Genomic DNA, 18853 nt, shown 5'->3' on the forward strand with positions numbered 1-18853 from the left:
CGTGTTGTTTGGAGTAGCATGTTGTGTATAATAGCGTGTTGTTTGGAGTAGCATGATGTGTATAATAGCGTGTTGTTTGGAGTAGCATGTTGTTTATAATAGCGTGTTGTTTGGAGTAGCATGTTGTTTATAATAGCGTGTTGTTTTGGAGTAGCATGTTGTGTATGATAGCGTGTTGTTTGGAGTAGCATGTTGTGTATAATAGCGTGTTGTTTGGAGTAGCATGTTGTTTATAATAGCGTGTTGTTTGGAGTAGCATGTTGTGTATAATAGCGTGTTGTTTGGAGTAGCGTGTTGTTTGGAGTAGCATGATGTGTATAATAGCGTGTTGTTTGGAGTAGCATGATGTGTATAATAGCGTGTTGTTTGGAGTAGCATGATGTGTATAATAGCGTGTTGTTTGGAGTAGCGTGTTGTTTGGAGTAGCATGATGTGTATAATAGCATGTTGTTTGGAGTAGCGTGTTGTTTGGAGTAGCATGATGTGTATAATAGCGTGTTGTTTGGAGTTGCATGATGTGTATAATAGCGTGTTGTTTGGAGTAGCATGATGTGTATAATAGCGTGTTGTTTGGAGTAGCATGATGTGTATAATAGCGTGTTGTTTGGAGTAGCGTGTTGTTTGGAGTAGCATGATGTGTATAATAGCGTCTTGTTTGGAGTAGCATGCAGTAGCGTGTAGACTCATCGTCTGGCGCAGCGTTCGCTCTGAACAAAGTTCTCCGTTCCCTACAGGAAGTGGGTGGCGTACAGCCGGCTGTACCAGAGCCTGGAGGTGGATTCGTCCGTGCTGCTGCAGCAGCTCACCAGCATCGAGTACCACTGGCATCAGGTGACGCTGCCCCAGCAGCAGGTATGAAGCTCCACACACACATGGTCTTCCTTCGTGGCTCGTCCATCAGAACCTTCTGTCACTAAAAGCAGGAGGTTTGATTTCCGACCTTGTTTTGTAGAAAGGGGAGCTGAGTGATTCTCTTCATGGTTTCCTTCAATATGGATTATGTTTGGTGGCCAAATACAGAGACATCTTCCCCCCAACTCCCTCTGCCACTCCAAAGCTGCACACTCTGCTCAGGTAGGGGGGTCAGGAGCTTAAAGAGAGGGGGGGTTGCTGTAAGGGATCACAGCGGCCCCTCGGCTATGAATCCCATATGCTTCTTTTCAGGATCCTGGCTCAGATCTGTAAGACCAAGGCCTTCCAGGAACTGAACCCAGCTAACTTTGACCTTCAGGATGAGATCTGTGAGGCCTTACAGGTGAGTCAGGAACCTCAGGAGGTCTTCAGCAGCAGCTCCCTTACTCACCTATGACCCTCACACAGACAGGCACCGAGGACTGGTTCACCGTCAAAAAGGGTTTACACGAGCCCATGACCAAGGTGGAGTCAAACTCACATGTCACATTTACCGCTTTGCTCCGTGTTTCCTGAAAACCGTGACGCCTCCTCACACAGGACCTGACAGAGATGGGGAGCGCCCTCTCCAGGCTGATTGTGGAGGTGCAGAGAGACATCAAGAGCAACAAGGACGTCTGGAACCGAGTATTTTTCAGGTGAGTGCAAAAACCTGGCGTACAAGCCCCCTAGCGTCCAACCATAAAGAGTCTGACCACAGAAAACGATCTGAATGGTTGAAAATAAACATTTCAATGAACTGTACCTGCATGAATACTGATCATGTTTCTACCACAGTGCCATGCAGGTGGACGTGTTCACGGTCGTCTACCAAAAGTTTGATTCCCTGGTAAGACGAAGCCAGAGACGTGCGAGTTTCCTCAGGAAGTGACCCCTCTCACCTCGCCTTTCTTTCCTCTGTAGCTTGCACAGGAAGTGATGAAGACGTTATCGCTGATGAAGGGTCACATGGACCTGAGTCTCTCCAAATGCCTGTTTCCCATTTACCTGAACCTACACGGCATCCACAAGAACAAGGCCTTCCTACAGAGAAGGTCAGAGGCTTCACGCTCTCACCTGCACCACAGCCAGGACACACAAAAGGGTTTCTTCACTTCATTTTCCAGCGTTGCTCCAAAAACATCTGAAGTCATCAGACAGAAGGTCACAGGGAGCAAACCTCAAAGCGGAAAGGGTCTGTGCTCAAACTGAGCCCAAATTTAAACGGAATCCAATGAAATCCATTCTGTGTGAGAGTCAAAATAACAGCTGATCAGAGTTCCAGGGGAGCAGAGATCAGCCAATAAACTTCATGTCAGTTGCTGATTGGTGAGCAGGAAAGTGTGGGGGCAACCACAGGAAACGGGGGCACACGTGAGGCCGGAGGCAGCAGGAGGCAGCGGCGGCTGATGCAGAACCGCCATCGACTGCATCAGAGGACTGGACAGAGCGCCCCCCCACAAAGAAAATGGTTCACTTCCAGCTCCAACCAAACGTCAGTCAGCCCTGATTGGTCTGAGTCAGTCTGATTCATCGTTTCTATAGCAACCATTCTAATCAATCAGGAGTAAGCTTGTTGGAAGGCCAAACCCCTCCCACCAGAGGACAGGCTGCACACAATCTGTCAATCAAACGTTTGGAATGTTGGATTTTGTTTCCCTTAGGCTCCACCCACTTTTATAGAGCCATCTGATTGGTCAGTTTATAAATAGAATAACTTGAATAATAGAAAAAATATTGTGAAAAAACACGAGGATTATCAAGAAGATGTAGAACAAAAAGGTGAATTATTATTCTGACCAATAGAATGAGGAGTAACAGCTGTCATTTCTCTGTAGACATCTGCGGGATTTGGGCTTCTTGGAGCCTCGGGTACTCCCTGTTTGGAACGCCAGAGGGGCGGGGCCACTCAGTTCAGTTCCCAGACGCAGTCTGACTGCTTCCTGTCGTTTTCAGAGGGTCACTGAAGCTCTCGAACTTTCATGAGGACTTCAGAGAGGCGATGCCGTACTGGCTGAACCAGGCATTCAGCACCACCAAGGACAGGGTGGAGAGGGCGGTGCAGGTGGACCAGGTAACGCTGCCAACGTGGCCCGGCACCACAGAACCTGCACGGTGTACTGACGGCTCTGCTCTGATGTCAGCTGCAGCCCCTGCAGACCGGCTCGGAGCTCATCAAGCACAGCTCCTCCGCCGTGGACCTGGTCTCCTGCATCCAGCCCATCTGCCAGCTGTGGGAGCAGCTGTCCTGGCCCGACCCAGAGGAGTCCTTCATGCTGATGGTCAAAATCACGGAGGTGCTGCCTTTTACCCGGACAGCTCAGGTGTTTCTGCTCAGTCCGCTTCATGCTGCCGCTTCATGTGTGTTTCAGGATGTTTGTAAGATTGTGGGGAGCTACTGCCAACTCCTGAAGGACAGAGTCCGGGTTCTGTCGGAGAACTCCGACCACAGCATCGCCATCAACATGGCGAGTACAGCCTCCATGGCGTCTGCTGGTGCAGAGAGTTGGACGCTCAAACCTGACCTCTCCCCCTGCAGCTGTGTGTGGTGGTGAATGACCTGGAGCACCTGAGGACACACCTGAGCAAGCTCCCGTCCCAGCTGAACTGGGAGGGCCTCCGCTCGCGGCTCGTCAACGTGATCGCAGACAGCCAGTTCAACAACACGCTGAGCTCCCAGCTGCAGCAGGCGCAGAGCAGCCTGAGCCGCGAGATCCGCTCGGCGCTGGACACGCTGGGGAAGCAGGTGAGGCCGGAGCCCAGCTCCCATCGGCCCGGGATGAGAGCATCAGGGCTAAGCAGAAGAACACGCTCCGAATGAGCGACGGGAGGCAAAAACGGAAAATCTAGTGTCTGTGAGCCAGGCCTGGACTTTGATGGAGAACCGTGTCTCCACAGCTGAACACAGACATCGAGACGTACGTCAGAAGCATGTCCACCAGAAGAAGAATTCCCTCCAAGTCCTCCGAGGACGTAAGAGCTCGACTCCACCTCCTCCACACCCACAGATAACTGCTCGGCGTCACCTCCTCCTGTTCTTGGTTCTCAGGCTGCTGCTCCTCTCATGCGGTACCTGGAACAGGAGCTGCAGTACATGAATGAGAACCTGGTGCCGGAGAACTTCAACAGGTGTCCTGGTGTTTCTGCAGATCCACATGTGGTGGTGGAACTCTTTCCAAACACTCTGTTTTCCTCTGGTGTGTCCAGCCTCCTGACTCCTCTGTGGAACAACTCGGTGAAAATCCTCTATCAGACGGCAAACCAGTATTCTCAGCAGGAAGGACAGATGGTCTTCTGCCAGAGGCTGCTGTACACGCTGCAGGTACGTCCACCAGGTTCAAGCTTTTGGGCCTCATTTCTGCTCCAGATTTAGCCTCTGACTCGTGAAGAGCAGCCAAGTGTTGTGTGAGAAAATCCAATGGTTTGAAGCTTCAGAGGCGATTAGAGATGAGAAGATAGTCTGGATTAATGTGGTCAGGATTCCAACTCTTGGACTGAAGGTCCAAACATCCTGATGTTCTCAGGACATGAAACTGTGGAGTGTCGATCGGTGACCTGCTGACCTTTGTGTCTGTGTATTTCAGTGTCTGGAGCAGTGCTTCCACGCCGAGGGGAACGGACTTCCTCTGAAAAGTCTGCACTCGGACGAGTACAAGGTGTGCTGGACTCATGAGAGATGTGTTCGTTTCCTGTCCCCCTCGGCGTCTGATGGTTGCCTTTTCCCTCAGACTCTGAAGACCTACCTGGAGAAGAACTCTCTGAGCAGCCGGCAGCTCATCGAGAAGTTCTTTCAGAAGAAAACGTCGGAGCAGGTGAGCTTGGAGCAGGTGGAGCAGCTCCGCCATCCTCCTCTTCCTCACTTCAGCTCTTTGCCGTGCAGAGGACGTACAGCGGAGAGAAGTACGGCGCGGTCACCCTCCGCGCCTCCTACAGGAGCTCGGACCAGAGGCTGCGGGTGGAGGTGCTGAACGCGGTTAACCTGATCCCCATGGACTCTAACGGTGAGGCGAGTGCAGAGCGGCGCCGCGGAGCAGCACTGACCTGTTTGACCTGTGCTGGAATGTTTGCCAGGTTCCAGCGACCCGTTTGTTCATCTGTGTCTGGAACCAAACCACGTCTTTCCTGAGGTGGAGCCTCGCGTCACTCAGATCAAGAGCTGCGACCTCAATCCTCTGTTTGACGAGTCCTTCGACTTGTGAGTCTGTCTTTGCTTTCCTTTCACATGTGACAGAATCACAAGACTGGGAAGAGACCTGTGACTCGAACTCGAGTTCCTCCAGGTCTCACATTCATTGATGAGTTTTGACTGGTCCTGCTCCGTCCTGGTCCTGATGTTTGGGACTTGGGAACAATGTTCTACAGACTTCACTTGAAGACTTGGGACTTGACTAAAACTTGCAGAAGTGACAGAGACACCCGTGTCATCAGCCTCCTGGTCGTCCAGGTCACAAAGCCCTTAATGGAGGTCAGCTGGTTGGACGGGTTCCTCCACTGCACCAGAGAAGCCTTTTGGACAGGAACCCTACAAACCCCACGTTTGAAATCCAGAACTCGGCCTGAGTAAACACTTCTCTCACCAGTGGGTAACGGTTCAAGAGGCCAAATTCTTGGTTCTTTTGCTATCAGACACGGGTTATGTTTAAACATACCTGACCTGTTTCGACGGACACGTTCTGTCTTCGTCAGACTCGTCCGGGTTCCCTGGGTTAAACAGGCTGTTTGTCAGAACCAGGGTTCTCCGTGTCCTCCTAAAGTCTTTAGTCCCAGCTGTCCGTTCAGGTGGATGCAGCTGTCTGTAAATGGGAAATGGTGTATGCTTATATAGCGCTTTTCTACCTTCTTCAAGGCCAAAAGCGCTTCACAGTCACAGTCCCACACACATTCACACACTGGTGGCGGCTCTGTGGGTGAAAATGGTCAGACCTGTACGGGGCACACAGGTGAGCCCATGAAAGATGAAGGTCATAGACCGCTCAGTGAACCCAGAGGGAAAATGTCCATGCATGTTTTTTCTAGGTTCATGCTGCGGGCGACAGGTCATCCAGAACACGTAGGTGAGACGCAGGCCAGGCGTGTCGTACAGATTTCTCATTTACTTACCCCCCAAATCCTGCAGACTGAACAAGGAGCCGTTAGTGCTAAGAAATTAGACCATCAGTGTAGTTTGTGGGGGCATGGGACGGGCACTTACTGTACGGATCACGTGCACACCACATGCGTGCAGCATTTGTGGTCATTAAGGAACTCACGCCTCACTAACGACTAGAGTGTGGCGTGAGGACGCCGTACCACAGCCTCACCTGTACGTGTCACTTCCATCATCCTCACCAATACTTCATGATACACTTACTAACACACGACAATGGTAGGATCCATCTTCATGGCGTCCCTTGAGGTGGTCGTACGAGCCTTAAGGTATCTGTCAGACACACCTGTGCTGCCCGGAAGATGCAGCCGCTCCTCTACGACCTCCACGGACCGGACAACCCAAAAACCAGTAGGACTCCGGGTTACGCCCTGACGGGTGGATGTGACTAAGGCTGAAGCTTTGAGTGAACAGATTTTACTTTGTGTAGAGCGAATGCTTTCGTTAACTTTGGATAGAATTCAAGCCTAACTGAAATCCTTTCCATCCTTCTTGACGACAGCCTGATTTCCCCGGAGCAGTGCCAGGCTCCAGGGGCTTGCCTGGTGGTCACGGTGTTGGACCACGACACCCTAAGTGCAGACGACTTTGAGGGCGAGGCCTTTCTGTCCCTGAGCAATGTGATGGGCGTCTCTGAAGGAACCGAGGAGGACCTGAGCTCACGGCCGGATGCTGCTCCGGCTCAGCTACGCCTGCCTCTGATGCATCCCAAACCCAACGGTAGGTCACGGAGCACAGGGGAGCGCGGGTCAGAACCGTTCACCGACCCTCCTGGACTAAATGAGAACTATAACCAACAAACACAAGTGTGATCAGACAGCTTCCTGCTGCTGATGAAATGTGGCTTCACAGCTGTCAAGGTCCCCTTTTGATGATGTCATCAGCAGTTCCCATTCCGACTCCTACAGCAGTTCCTGACAGGAATGCGGATCCACGTATAGTTAAGACGGAGGGAACCTTGACCAGATAAAAAGCTACATTCCCTCCACATATTAGGCTTTACTCCCTGAGAGAACATTCCAGATGATTTCTCATAACAAACTCACACACTCATGTGAGGAAGCTTCCTCCTGAATTTAACTGCAGTTTGACTCTATGCAGACGATGGATTCATGTACTGACGACTGAATCACTTCTTTTTTTTTATCTACCACTTTAGTTTTTACAGTTTTTTGTTAATGATAAATTCTATCCATTATCATCTAAAAATGTTCGCTGTTCTTTACATTTTTTAGCATTTCTTAGGGTTCATTTTTAAACCTAAAAATGAACCTTTAGTTTTAAAACGGCCTCGTTTGACCCCAGAGAACCCAAAACGATCTTCCTCTGGGCTGCAAAGGCAAATTTCATGATTTTTGGTCAACTTTTGGGGAGCAGCCGAATATTACAACCAAAAAATGGAAAAATGTCCACTTCCAATAGAAAAAATGTTTAATTTATATTCCAACTAACATTTGTGTGAATCTGAAGCCTTTAAGGTTTTAGAATATTTTTTTTAACTTGCAGTAAAATACTAGGAAATGTTCAGTTTTACCTGAACCTTCCTTCCAGCTTCACTAACATGTGACCTCACTGTGTTTCTGTGCCCCCCCCCAAAAAAAAAGACGGCATCCTGAAGCTGCTGGAGTCCCGGAGGGGGGAGCGGGAGGCGCAGGCGTTTGTGAAGAAGCGGCGCCAGCGCGAGAAACAATCCCTGGAGGGCGTTCAGCCGTGACAAAGATGCGGACGCCGCGCTCTTCCTCCAAAAATAGACTTTTAATGATCAGTACCAAAAACAGAAAGACTCTGAAAGATGGAGCGGCGCCGGCGAGCGGCGCCTCAGACCATCACAGTGATCGTCAACACCTTCCAGTCAGTGCCAGAGAGAACCTCCCTTTACTACATATTCTATATAATATATATGATATATTATACCCACACTCAGGTCAGGGAATGTTTGGCAGAGCGAGCTTTAGAGCAGCTCAGGGGTCTGGAAACTCCTGCAGACTGTTGGGGAAACCTGAGCGTTTTGGGCCGGAAGACGAGCCAGCGGCCGTCCAGAACCTTCAGGCTCCGTATTGCTTGATCTGAATCTGGAACGTGAAGCAGCAGCTTCAGGCAGGTCGAAGGTTCTGCAAAGGTTCTGCTGTTTAGTGTCCGATCATCCCGTCTCCCCCAGCAGAAGTGACAGCTGGTCTGCTCCAGCTCTCAACAGTGTTTGTGGTCAAAGACAGAAGCGTTGCCGCCTCGCCGCCCGCATTTTCCGCCTCCCTGCTTCGAGCTGCCGCCATGGGCGTCCGGATCGGCGCTGCGTCGCCACGCCGGCTGGTCTGTGTGGAATCAGGACGGACCGGTCCCGGGGTCAGGACAGCGGCTCCGGGGTCTGCTCGGGGCAGAGGGGGCACTCCGTGGAGGCGGAGCAGCTCTCGCACTGCAGGCCGTGGCCACAGGGGAGCGTCAGCGAGCCCTGCTCCCCACAGGTCACGCAGCACCTCCTCTGCTTCCTGTACACCACCTGTGGAGGCGCCACGGTTAGCGGGTTCAGGGACAAAACCCTCAGCAGTATTTTATTAAGCATAAAAACAAAAAAGGTAAAGAAAATATTTATTAAAGAAATCCTGAAATGAGCTCATCCTGCAATCAGAACCCAATAAAAGTGTTTTGTGGATCACTGTCTGCTCCTGCCTCCTTTTTCTGTTGGTTCCCGAGGAACCTGCAGGTCACTACAACCTTCAGCAGAACCTCCACCAGATCCTTCGCTAGGAAAACCACTAGAACCTCCACTAGAACCTCCTCTAGAACCTCCACTAGAACCTCCACTAGAACCTCCACTAGAACCTCCACTAGAACCTCCTCTAGAACCTCCTCTAGAACCTCCACTAGAACCTCCACCAGAACCTTCGCTAGGACAACCACTAGAACCTCCACTAGAACCTCCACTAGAACCTCCACCAGAACCTCCACCAGAACCTCCACTAGAACCTCCACCAGATCCTTCGCTAGGACAACCACTAGAACCTCCACTAGAACCTCCTCTAGAACCTCCACTAGAACCTCCACCAGATCCTTCGCTAGGACAACCACTAGAACCTCCACTAGAACCTCCTCTAGAACCTCCACTAGAACCTCCTCTGGAACCTCCACCAGAACCTCCACCAGAACCTCCACCAGAACCTTCACTAGAACCTTCTGCACGACTCTGAGAACCTGACAAACCCCCGTCGCTCCTCAGACTTCTCCTTAAGCAGCTGCTCCCACACTAGGACCATTTGACGGAGAACATCTGCGACGTTCCCGTATTTTGGCTCTTCTTCGGTTCAGTCTGAACTCAGTGGGAGGGTTGCTGCTTCTTAGAACTCAGAGTCTGAAGGGGAGGAGGAGGAGGAGCGACTCAGCCTCAGCTGCTCTGATGGAAAGACTTTGGTTTCAAGTGTTGTTCAGACGTCTCAGATGTTCATGTTATGAGTTTGATGCTGACCCCCCAACCCCCCCCCCCCCCCCCCCCCCTCAACATGAAGGTTTATGCGATTCCACCAGGAGACCTGGGGGAGGAGTTACCTGCTCCACGGCGTGCAGACAGGCACACAGCTGCGCCTGCAGGCTCTGCACCGCCTCCAGGGGGAGCCGGTGCAGCAGCTGCAGCTGATGCAGGGCCAGGTGGGGATTGTCTCCGCTCCGCAGGCTCTCCAGCGCCTCCTGCAGGAGAGTGATCTGCCGCTGCGCCTCCTCCTCCGCCTGCCGTGCACGTTCCGCCTCCATGGACACTCGCGTGGCGTTGGAGCGCGATTCCTCCGCCTCCGCTTTGAGCGCCGTCCACGCCTGTGAGGAGGGGAGCAGGGAAGATCAGTGCCGGGGCAGCGGGCGCCGGGGCAGCGGGCGCCGGGGCAGCGGGCGCCGGACGGAGGCGTTCCGCCGGGCAGACATACCTACCTGAGCTGTGTGCCTCCAGCTGTGACCCCACTGCTTCAGCGCCCTGTGGGCGTCCTCCAGCTCCTGCTTCAGCCGGCCGGCCTCCGCCGACAGGCCGGACGACAGCAGGGCGGGGGGCGTCCCGGGGGAGCCCTGGGCGGGGGGGAAGTGCTCCCAGATGCTGGTGCTCATGCCGTTCAGACCTTCAACACAACAAACAGCAGCAGAGTCACGGCGAGCTCCTGAAACACCTGAACTCCTGCAGCCGAGGCCACGCACCCAAAGAGCTGTGGGAGGGGCCCAGGAAGGAGCTCTCTGATTGGCTGGGCTGCGACAGGTTAGTGGAGAAGAAAGACGAGGCGTGCGGCCTGACAGGGGGCGATGGCGAGGGCGAGCTGAAAGGAGCGGCGCCGCTGAAGGATCCGGGAATGTTGACGGGGGCAGAACTCTGGAGCTGGCTGCCTCCTGCGGAGACAATCAGAGGCTCTGCGTGAGCTCATCAGCAGAAGCTCCGCCCACAGGGGGCCCCGCCACCTTCAGGAACTGATGTGTAGTACCTAACATGACGCCCACACTGGAGCGGCTGCTCTCTAAACTCCTCTCCAGCGCCGACACGCCGAAATCGTTCAAGTCCAGATCGTCCAGAGCCGACTCTGCAGAGAAGAACGGACACGTCACGTTTGGAGAACGCCGTGAAGAGGGAGGGCTTTCTGTCACGCACCAACCACCGACTCCACCGTCTCACTGGTGGGGTAGAAGGGCAGGGCGTTGGCGTTCATGCCCGACGAAATGCCCGACCCAGGCGGTCCAAACGGGGCGGGGCTTGGGGGGGTGGCTGCCAGACTGGACGGGATGCTGGAGGAAAGACTCAACGGGCTGCCGACTGGCAGGAAGACCAGCAGGTCCTGAAGACCAGAACCAGAACCAGAGTCTGAGGCTGCAGAGGCTGGGAGTGTGTGTGTGTGTGTACATGTGTGTGCGTGCGTACATGTGTGTTTGTGTACATGTGTGCGTGTACATGATGCGTGTGTGTGTGTAGATGTGTGTGTTTGTGTACATGTGTGCGTGTGTAGATGTGTGTGTTTGTGTACACGTGTGTGTGTGTAGATGTGTGTGTGTGTACATGTGTGTGTGTGTGTGTGTGTGTGTGTGTGTACCTGCTTGCTCTGTGCAGAGAACTCTCGGCTCCGTTGTTCTCCAAAGCTCCTCTGTTTGGTCTGAAAGGACACATCAGTGAGTTCTGAAGCTTCTTCATTAGACGGTTCTGCATCTGGGTTCTGCCGTTCTCCTCACATGATCTTCCCGCTCGAATCCAGGGGCCCTGCCGTACCCCCCCTCTCCAGCCCACGGACACAGAGGCTCCGCCCTGCCGCTGGCGTCCTCGCACATGGACAGGACACTTCCCAGCAGGCCCTGCGCCGCGGAGCAGGACGTGGCCGTCGGGGAGAAGGGGTCCGAGCGACTGCCGGGACTCTGACAGGCCTCCTGGCCCGGGAGGGGGTCCGGGGGTCTGGAGGAGGGAGGGGATCCGGGGAAAGCGGGCTCCTCGGGAACGAAGGGCTCTGCGGAGGGCGAGAACGCAGACGGGGTGAGGCGCTGAAGAACGGCGGGCGGGAGAAGCGGCACACAGCGGCACTCACTGTCGGCGTGGGCGAAGGCACAGAAGGGTCCGCGGGGGCAGCTGCCGCTCTGCTGCATGTCGTTGCACTTGGTGGATTTATAGATCTGCAGAGGAGACGCTGAGAGGTCAGCTGCTGCGGAGGAAGAGCACGCCGCCCAGCGACGCAGCGTTCGTCCTCTAGCGGCAGAAACAGCTGTCTGTCCGTCCACAAAGACTCACGACTGGTTGGACCCAGAAGCAGGCGGAACCACGTGTGGCGTTGGTGTAAACCCACCTCGGGGTGGAACTGCTGCTCCGTCCTGGTGTGGCAGTACTGACACGCCTCCGCCCCCTCGCACTTGCTGGGGTCCCCCCACTCCTCGCTCTGTTTCACCGCGGGACACGGGAGCGCTCTGCGGCGGTACAGACGCATGGTTCTCAAAAAGAACCGGGTCAGCACCCCCCACACCTCCACCCTGCCCCCCCAGTACTCACTACAAATGTGCAGAATCATGGCTGACTCCTTTCTGCTGACTCATCTGAACTAAAGCGGCAGAAATGACCCCCCCACAGTCTTACCTGTATTTGTGCTTGTGCGGGCTCCGCCTCCTGTCTTTGCTGTTGTGGAAGTACGGACAGGCGTAACCTTGACGACACAGGCGGGGGGGCTTCTTGCAGAGCTCCGTCTTGTAGTGGGACAGCACGTAGCCGTTATCTGTGGAGGAGGGACAGGGTGAGGACGGGGAGGGGGCGGAGCTCTGCTGCTCCGAGGCTCACACCCACCCTGCCAGCGCGGCTCTTCGCTCAGGATCTTCTCGATCAGCGCCGTGCTCGCCGCCTGGCCCGACTGCAAGTCCCCCCCGCTCCCCTCGCCGCTCCCCGCGCCGCCCTGAGACTCCATCACCTGCACCTCCCTGCAGCACAGGAGCAGAGTCAGCACAGCGTTCGCCGCCACGGGCGGGCCAGCGTCCGTACCTGATGTCGTAGACGGGCGTGCGCAGGTCATGTGATCCGTGCGCGAACGCGCAGTGCGAGCCGTTCTTGCTGCAGTGGCCTTTGGCGTCCGTCTCGTGGATACAGGATCCGGTTTTGTAGTAGCGCAGGTGGTACCGTCGCTCGGTGTCGCCCGCCGTTCGATGCAAGAAGGGACAGCTGGAAGACAAGAGCTCCTGTCAGAACCCGGTCCCTGTCAGAACCCGGTCCCTGTCAGAACCCGGTCCCTGTCAGAACCTGGTCCCTGTCAGAACCCGGTCCCTGCAGAACTCTCAGGATCGCTCCGTTTGGCTGCTCGCTCTGACCTTCCTGCAGTTCAGGAACATAAAGATCTCCGATGGAAGCCGTCTGAGGACGAGCCCGCCATGGGAAACCAAGAGAACCGCAGAACCACAGCACAACTATGGTTCTACAGCAAAAGAACCACCGTTTGGCCGTCGTCAGAAACAGCTTGGTGTCAGTTTCCTATTGCAAACGTTTGTTGAGCTGAGACTGAAACGTCACTCTGCAGACCTTTGTGACTTCCTGCTGCCTTGTAGGCAGAACCGACCCAAAAGCTGCTGCTGCAGCATGTTCCCGCTAAAGCCACGCCCCCCCACACCCTGTGATTCATGAGAGGATGATGGGAAGGAGAAAGAAAAAATCCACCTTTCTTAGGGGAAAACTTTCCCACCAAAAATCAAAACCGAACTGAAAGAGGAACTCAAGCTCCCACAAACGGACCAAACACAGCCCATCCCAATATTCTGTCTGTACTTTAGTTTACGTATAACACGTTGTGTTAAGTGTATATAGGTGTAGATTCTTCATGTTCTTAAATGTCATTTGCACATTTTAAACACCCTTTCATTCTTTTTGCACATTGCTGTTGTTTCTCCTTTTTGCCCCTATTTGCACTGAACTGCTGCAATAATTGAATTTCCCCAACGTGGGATCAATAAAGAATATCTCTATCTGTATTTTCCACAAACATCTGTTCAAAGCACATCAGGAAAATGACTTGATTCATGTCAAATTCAGCAGCTGCTCATGAAAGAATCTTTCTCCAAACCCCCAGAATGACGACGTCTCCGCTCAGAACCGTTCCGGTCTGCATGAAGCTCAGTAGTTCAGCTCTGATGGAGGCGGCGTGAAGGAACGTCTTTTGGGGTCACTCACTCATCTCCTTCGGGACAGGCGCCCGTCCCCTCATCGTATTTGGTGCAGTAAACGTCCGGGCTGTAGTTGAAGGTCCCGTCCCGTCTGCGGATGGGTCTGCGGCGCCGCTGGTTCAGGAAGTGCCAGTGGAAACAGGAGAAAGGTCTGTGCTGTGTACATTTATGCTGGACGAACAGGGGGCACTGCTCCGTTCTGAACTCTTTCAGGTATCTGAGGAAGAAGCAGACAGAGAAACGTCTTCATCACCCTGGACTGCTTGGCTTCACGCTCACTTCAGGTTCTGTTCCGTTTATAAAAACACGACTTTACTTCAGTTTGACGTCAGAATTGAAACCGAAATAGCTCAGCGTTGATCCACAGAGATATGAGACAGGAGAGTTCAAATCTAATCTATGACAGATAATAAGAACATTTTTGGCAGTAATCTGATTTCTTCATGTGTGTTTTTCTGTTTATCTGATTACTTTGTTGCTTTCTTTATGTGAAATGGTCCAAAAATGAGGGATGGCTAAACAGAAGACAAAGGCAGATGATTTCTGCAAAAACAAACAGCTGCTGTCTTCTCTCTTTTTTTAAATAAACTGTATTAACAAATCTTTCACATGCAAAATACCAATTTTCACATTTGCCAGGAAAATGAATAAAAGTTTTTAATAGAGCCATAGTAATAGCAATAAAAAAACTGCTTGAATAATTAAAAATAAAACAAAATAATAGAGGTAAAGGAGTCTGTTAAAGTTTCTAAAGTGACCATGCTTCAACTGTTCCAACAGGATTTAATACTATTGACAAAAAAACATGAACTACTGTTTTTTGTCAGCATCATAAAAATAATAAGTTTATGGAATAATTTATAGTCACATTGATGGTTGGTATAAAATGTTTTAAATTTTTCCAAAATGTTTGAGTGACGGAGCAAAACTCAAACAGAGGAGGCTGTGAGGAACGACTACATGACCGTTTAGTTCCAGATCTTTTTTAAATTTGGCTTTAAATAAATGTTTCAGTGGACAAAATGTATGAATAATTTTGAATAAAGTTTCTTTCACTTGTATTGGTGATGAAAGACTTTTGGGGCAGGGAGCAAACCTTTCCCCACTGGATTCTACAGCCAAACCTATTCAGTCAACGGAGGTTTGGATTTTCTGTCTTCTCTTGGAGGAGCAAACCCCTCAGAGGTCCACCGAGACCCCCAGAGGTCCACCGAGACCCCCAGAGGTCCACCGAGACCCTCAGATGTCCACCGAGACCCTCAGATGTCCACTGAGACTCTCAGAGGTCCACCGAGACCCTCAGAGGTCCACCGAGACCCTCAGATGTCCACTGAGACCCCCAGAGGTCCACCGAGACCCTCAGATGTCCACCGAGACCCCCAGAGGTCCACCGAGACCCTCAGATGTCCACGGAGACCCCCAGATGTCCACCGAGACCCCCAGAGGTCCACCGAGACCCCCAGATGTCCACCGAGACCCTCAGATGTCCACTGAGACTCTCAGAGGTCCACCGAGACCCTCAGAGGTCCACCGAGACCCTCAGATGTCCACTGAGACTCTCAGAGGTCCACCGAGACCCTCAGAGTTCCACCGAGACCCTCAGATGTCCACTGAGACCCCCAGAGGTCCACCGAGACCCTCAGAGGTCCACCAAGACCCCCATAGGTCCACTGAGACCCCCAGAGATCCACTGAGACCCCCAGAGGTCCACTGAGACCCCCAGAGGTCCACCGAGACCCTCAGAGGTCCACCGAGACCCTCAGAGTTCCACCGAGACCCTCAGATGTCCACTGAGACCCTCAGATGTCCACTGAGACCCTCAGATGTCCACCGAGACCCCCAGAGGTCCACCGAGACCCTCAGAGGTCCACCGAGACCCTCAGAGTTCCACCGAGACCCTCAGAGTTCCACCGAGACCCCCAGAGATCCACTGAGACCCCCAGAGGTCCACCGAGACCCTCAGAGGTCCACCGAGACCCTCAGAGTTCCACCGAGACCCCCAGAGATCCACTGAGACCCCCAGAGGTCCACCGAGACCCTCAGAGGTCCACCGAGACCCTCAGATGTCCACTGAGACCCCCAGAGGTCCACCGAGACCCTCAGAGACCCCCAGATGTCCACTAAGACCCTCAGAGGTCCACTGGGACCCTCAGATGTCCACTGAGACCCCCAGAGGTCCACTGAGACCCTCAGAGGTCCACTGAGACCCCCAGAGGTCCACTGAGACCCGTCAGGTCCTCAGAGAAGATCCGGAACAGCTGATTCCTCTCAGCATCGATCAGCAGAGGAGATGTATAGAAAACAAGCTAAACGGAAATGAAATGCGAACTGGCAGAAGTCGGATCAATAAATTAAAAAACTATGACTGAGGTACGTGCAAACATGACAGATCAATTCATGCAGTAATCTGATTACTCTCTCAGTTATCCGATTCCTACCGACATGTAAACAGGCTCCTAACCGCAGAACCGCGATGCTCTGCTTATTTAGCATTAATGTAACGCTCATTAGCTAAACAAACGAGGTTGTGCTGCTGCTAAGAGTGTGGAACAACGTGAGAGGTTGTGTACACTCAGCTAATGCAGCTAACTGCTACGTACGTGTAATGTTGGGGTTTCTCGGGCTGCACGTTCACGGTTGCGGGAGATGTCGAACCCCCAGCGGGCGAAGGCGACGAGGACGAAGAGGGACCCCCGGTGGTCGTCGCTGCCGAAGATACCGGGGGCGGTGGATGCGTTTTAGACATTTCCTCGGTTTAAAGCCTAACAACAAAAAGATTGTTTTTAGCTTACTAGCTAGCTAATTTTATTAGCTTCGAAATCCGCATTGTCCATCAATGTGAGCATGCGCAAAACAAGGGGAAGTAGACAAAAACACGGAACTACGGGACATGGAGTCCAGATTCAGGCTAACAAAAAACTCCGAAAAAACACCAGAAACGTTTTTACTTTTGAATATTTTAATTTAGAGAAGCTCCGTACAAAATATTTGTATCAAACTCGAAAATAAAAACAGAAAAATAACCACTTAATTTTGTGCTTTTTACTACTTACATCCTATCGGCTGCCCCGTGTCTTCTTTGACAGCTGAACCAATCGCTGCTCAAGTCGTTACAAGAGTGACGTCAGAGAATGTATAAATACTCGGCCTCGGCCACTGTCTCAGCAAAAAATTCCCTTTCACCAACAGCGATTTGGCTTTATTAAGTGGTCAACAAACACACTGAAGGTAATTTAACATCTTTATTGCGATTTGTATTGGAATATAAAAAAGTACCGTTTAATATTTTTGTACTTAAACCTCCTCACGATCTGCTGTGTCTGAACGGCCGTCATGTCGATCCGTTACGGTAGCAGATTAGCCTATTAGCTAAAAATAGAACAATGGAGTCAGTGAGAATGTAACGTTTTATTCTCTGATTAAATGCTGATTTTTGGTTAAAACGAGTAAACTTGTGACTGCATATAACTGACATTCATAGACAATCGTGTTAAGTCACAATCGAAGTAGGATTTCCCTCAGAGTTCCGTAAAATAGTTGAAAGCCGTGGAGGCCGGTCGGAAACAAAGATGGCGCAGACGAAGAGCCGAGGAGCTTCGGCGCCATTTGTTTTGAAATGAGGGTGAAGGCGGTGAGCCGGAGAGGCGGGCTGAGGCCGGGCAGAAAGTTCTGGGGTGTTGGCATCACGGCGGGCGTTTGTAGGAGATTCAGCTTTACTGTGCTGCTTTCTTGTGTTTTTCCGTTAATTTTCCGTCAAACTGCTGGGGGGTTTCGGCCTGGGGGAGGGGAACTCCCAGCAGGCGGGCAGTGACCGTCCCCTCGCCCTGCTGTTGTCGTTCTGAGACCTGAACCGAGTCTTTTGGGCTTCCAGAGCGTTCGCCATGGCTCGTACCAAGCAGACGGCCCGTAAGTCCACCGGAGGAAAGGCTCCGCGGAAGCAGCTCGCGACCAAAGCCGCCCGGAAAAGCGCCCCGTCCACGGGCGGCGTGAAGAAGCCTCATCGCTACAGGTGAGCTCACGCGGCGGGCCCCGTGGTTCGGTGGGCCTGAACGCCTGTAACCCCTCCCTCCCGGCGTGTTTTCCAGGCCCGGGACCGTGGCTCTGAGGGAGATCCGCCGCTACCAGAAGTCCACGGAGCTGCTGATCCGTAAGCTGCCGTTCCAGCGGCTGGTCAGGGAGATCGCCCAGGACTTTAAGACCGACCTGCGCTTCCAGAGCGCCGCCATCGGAGCCCTGCAGGTAGGGGCCTCAGGCGGGACGGTGGCCTGAGAGGGCCAGTTCATCTTCCTGAAACCTCTGTTTGCTGTTCATCAGGAGGCCAGCGAGGCGTACCTGGTGGGTCTGTTTGAGGACACCAACCTGTGCGCCATCCACGCCAAGCGGGTCACCATCATGCCCAAAGACATCCAGCTGGCCCGCAGGATAAGGGGGGAGAGGGCTTAGACCCCCCCATCACCGCAGATCCTATTTATCACACTTGACCATCTTGTGGACATTTTTTATTTCTTGGGTTTTTATAAGTTCTTTGAATTTTGTATTTTTAGAGTGATCAATAAACCAACCATTCCACAACCCCCCCCTCATGTACACTAAAGGCGGCTTCAACCACCTGCCCCCCTCCCTCAGTTCATTGTACAACATTTGAGCTGATTGCATTCTGGGGGTTCATCCTGGGAAGGGGCAGTCATTGTACCATGAATGTGTCAGATGGCCTCACTGCAGTGTGGGGGTGTTCAGGTCCCTCTGTGCTCTGGAGGGAGCAGACCATGTTCCTCAGACCCCCCCACCCCCAAATCTTGGCAGCTACATTTAATACTATTTATGGAATGTTGTCACGTTTCTATTAAATGTCTTTATGAGTAGAATCACGAGTCCGTTCTGGTTTATCTGGTTCTGAAGTGTGGAGATGTTTGTTGTAGCAGGTGGACGACTGGAAATGTGTTTGTGTTCCTGTGAGGAGCAGACAGGTGAGGCTGCAGGTGATCAAAGCCGGGGGCTGGCTAAATGCTCATTAGCAGCAGGTCTGATGGGGTTCTGAAGGGCTTCACCTATGTGGAGCAGCACACAGTCAAGGTCGACAAACGTCTGCACCTGGTAAGGTGTGGAGCCACGCCCACATTCTCCTCATTCCTGAGGACTGGCAACCCCCAACAGCAAACCACTTTTTCTGTGATACATTTTGAA

The 18853-nt window shown here is 52.6% G+C and overlaps 3 protein-coding genes across 3 annotated transcripts; 2 read left to right on the forward strand and 1 right to left on the reverse strand.

The window, feature by feature from the left end:
- Positions 1–717: 717 nt before the first annotated feature.
- Positions 718–7785, forward strand: unc13d (unc-13 homolog D; the record flags this gene model as incomplete). Its single annotated transcript, XM_023949467.1, has 20 exons — positions 718–852; positions 953–1074; positions 1165–1255; positions 1321–1377; positions 1453–1550; positions 1690–1741; positions 1816–1946; positions 2848–2965; positions 3036–3188; positions 3264–3359; positions 3431–3637; positions 3790–3864; positions 3941–4020; positions 4099–4213; positions 4476–4547; positions 4620–4703; positions 4772–4892; positions 4963–5086; positions 6540–6757; positions 7642–7785. Coding segments are annotated over 20 exons (2259 nt in total), but the record flags the coding sequence as incomplete, so codon positions are not given.
- On the reverse strand, positions 7774–16637 carry unk (unkempt family zinc finger). Its single transcript, XM_023949226.1, has 15 exons — positions 16270–16637; positions 13677–13886; positions 12501–12677; positions 12309–12439; positions 12105–12240; positions 11821–11938; positions 11566–11650; positions 11219–11487; positions 11083–11142; positions 10647–10830; positions 10483–10578; positions 10205–10390; positions 9947–10128; positions 9575–9835; positions 7774–8531 (listed from the first exon to the last, which is right to left on the reverse strand). Exons 1-15 carry the CDS (start codon positions 16413–16415, stop codon positions 8379–8381), a joined length of 2394 nt encoding a protein of 797 aa, XP_023804994.1. The 5' UTR covers positions 16416–16637; the 3' UTR covers positions 7774–8378.
- Positions 16638–16770: 133 nt separating this feature from the next.
- LOC101160039 (histone H3.3) lies at positions 16771–18534 on the forward strand. The gene is made up of 4 exons (XM_004084058.4): positions 16771–16897; positions 17541–17678; positions 17755–17908; positions 17984–18534. The coding sequence occupies exons 2-4, from the start codon at positions 17551–17553 to the stop codon at positions 18110–18112; spliced, it is 411 nt and encodes a 136-aa protein (XP_004084106.1). The 5' UTR covers positions 16771–16897; positions 17541–17550; the 3' UTR covers positions 18113–18534.
- The last annotated feature ends 319 nt before the right edge of the window (positions 18535–18853 follow it).

The sequence above is a fragment of the Oryzias latipes genome, chromosome 19 (genome assembly GCF_002234675.1).
Source record: "Oryzias latipes chromosome 19, ASM223467v1".
NCBI lineage: Eukaryota > Metazoa > Chordata > Actinopteri > Beloniformes > Adrianichthyidae > Oryzias > Oryzias latipes.

What these genes read in the sequence shown, in the direction of transcription:
- unk (XM_023949226.1), bottom strand. Translation starts at nt 16,415, where the DNA reads ATGTCTAAAACGCATCCACCGCCCCCGGTATCTTCGGCAGCGACGACC. An exon ending in GCCTGTCCCGAAGGAGATGA is followed by an intron (nt 12,678 to 13,676) that starts GTGAGTGACCCC and finishes CTTGTCTTCCAG; the next exon opens with CTGTCCCTTCTTGCATCGAA. An exon ending in AGCAGCAGTTCCACCCCGAG is followed by an intron (nt 11,651 to 11,820) that starts GTGGGTTTACAC and finishes TCTCCTCTGCAG; the next exon opens with ATCTATAAATCCACCAAGTG.
- LOC101160039 (XM_004084058.4), top strand. Translation starts at nt 17,551, where the DNA reads ATGGCTCGTACCAAGCAGACGGCCCGTAAGTCCACCGGAGGAAAGGCT. An exon ending in AAGAAGCCTCATCGCTACAG is followed by an intron (nt 17,679 to 17,754) that starts GTGAGCTCACGC and finishes CGTGTTTTCCAG; the next exon opens with GCCCGGGACCGTGGCTCTGA. An exon ending in CCGCCATCGGAGCCCTGCAG is followed by an intron (nt 17,909 to 17,983) that starts GTAGGGGCCTCA and finishes GCTGTTCATCAG; the next exon opens with GAGGCCAGCGAGGCGTACCT.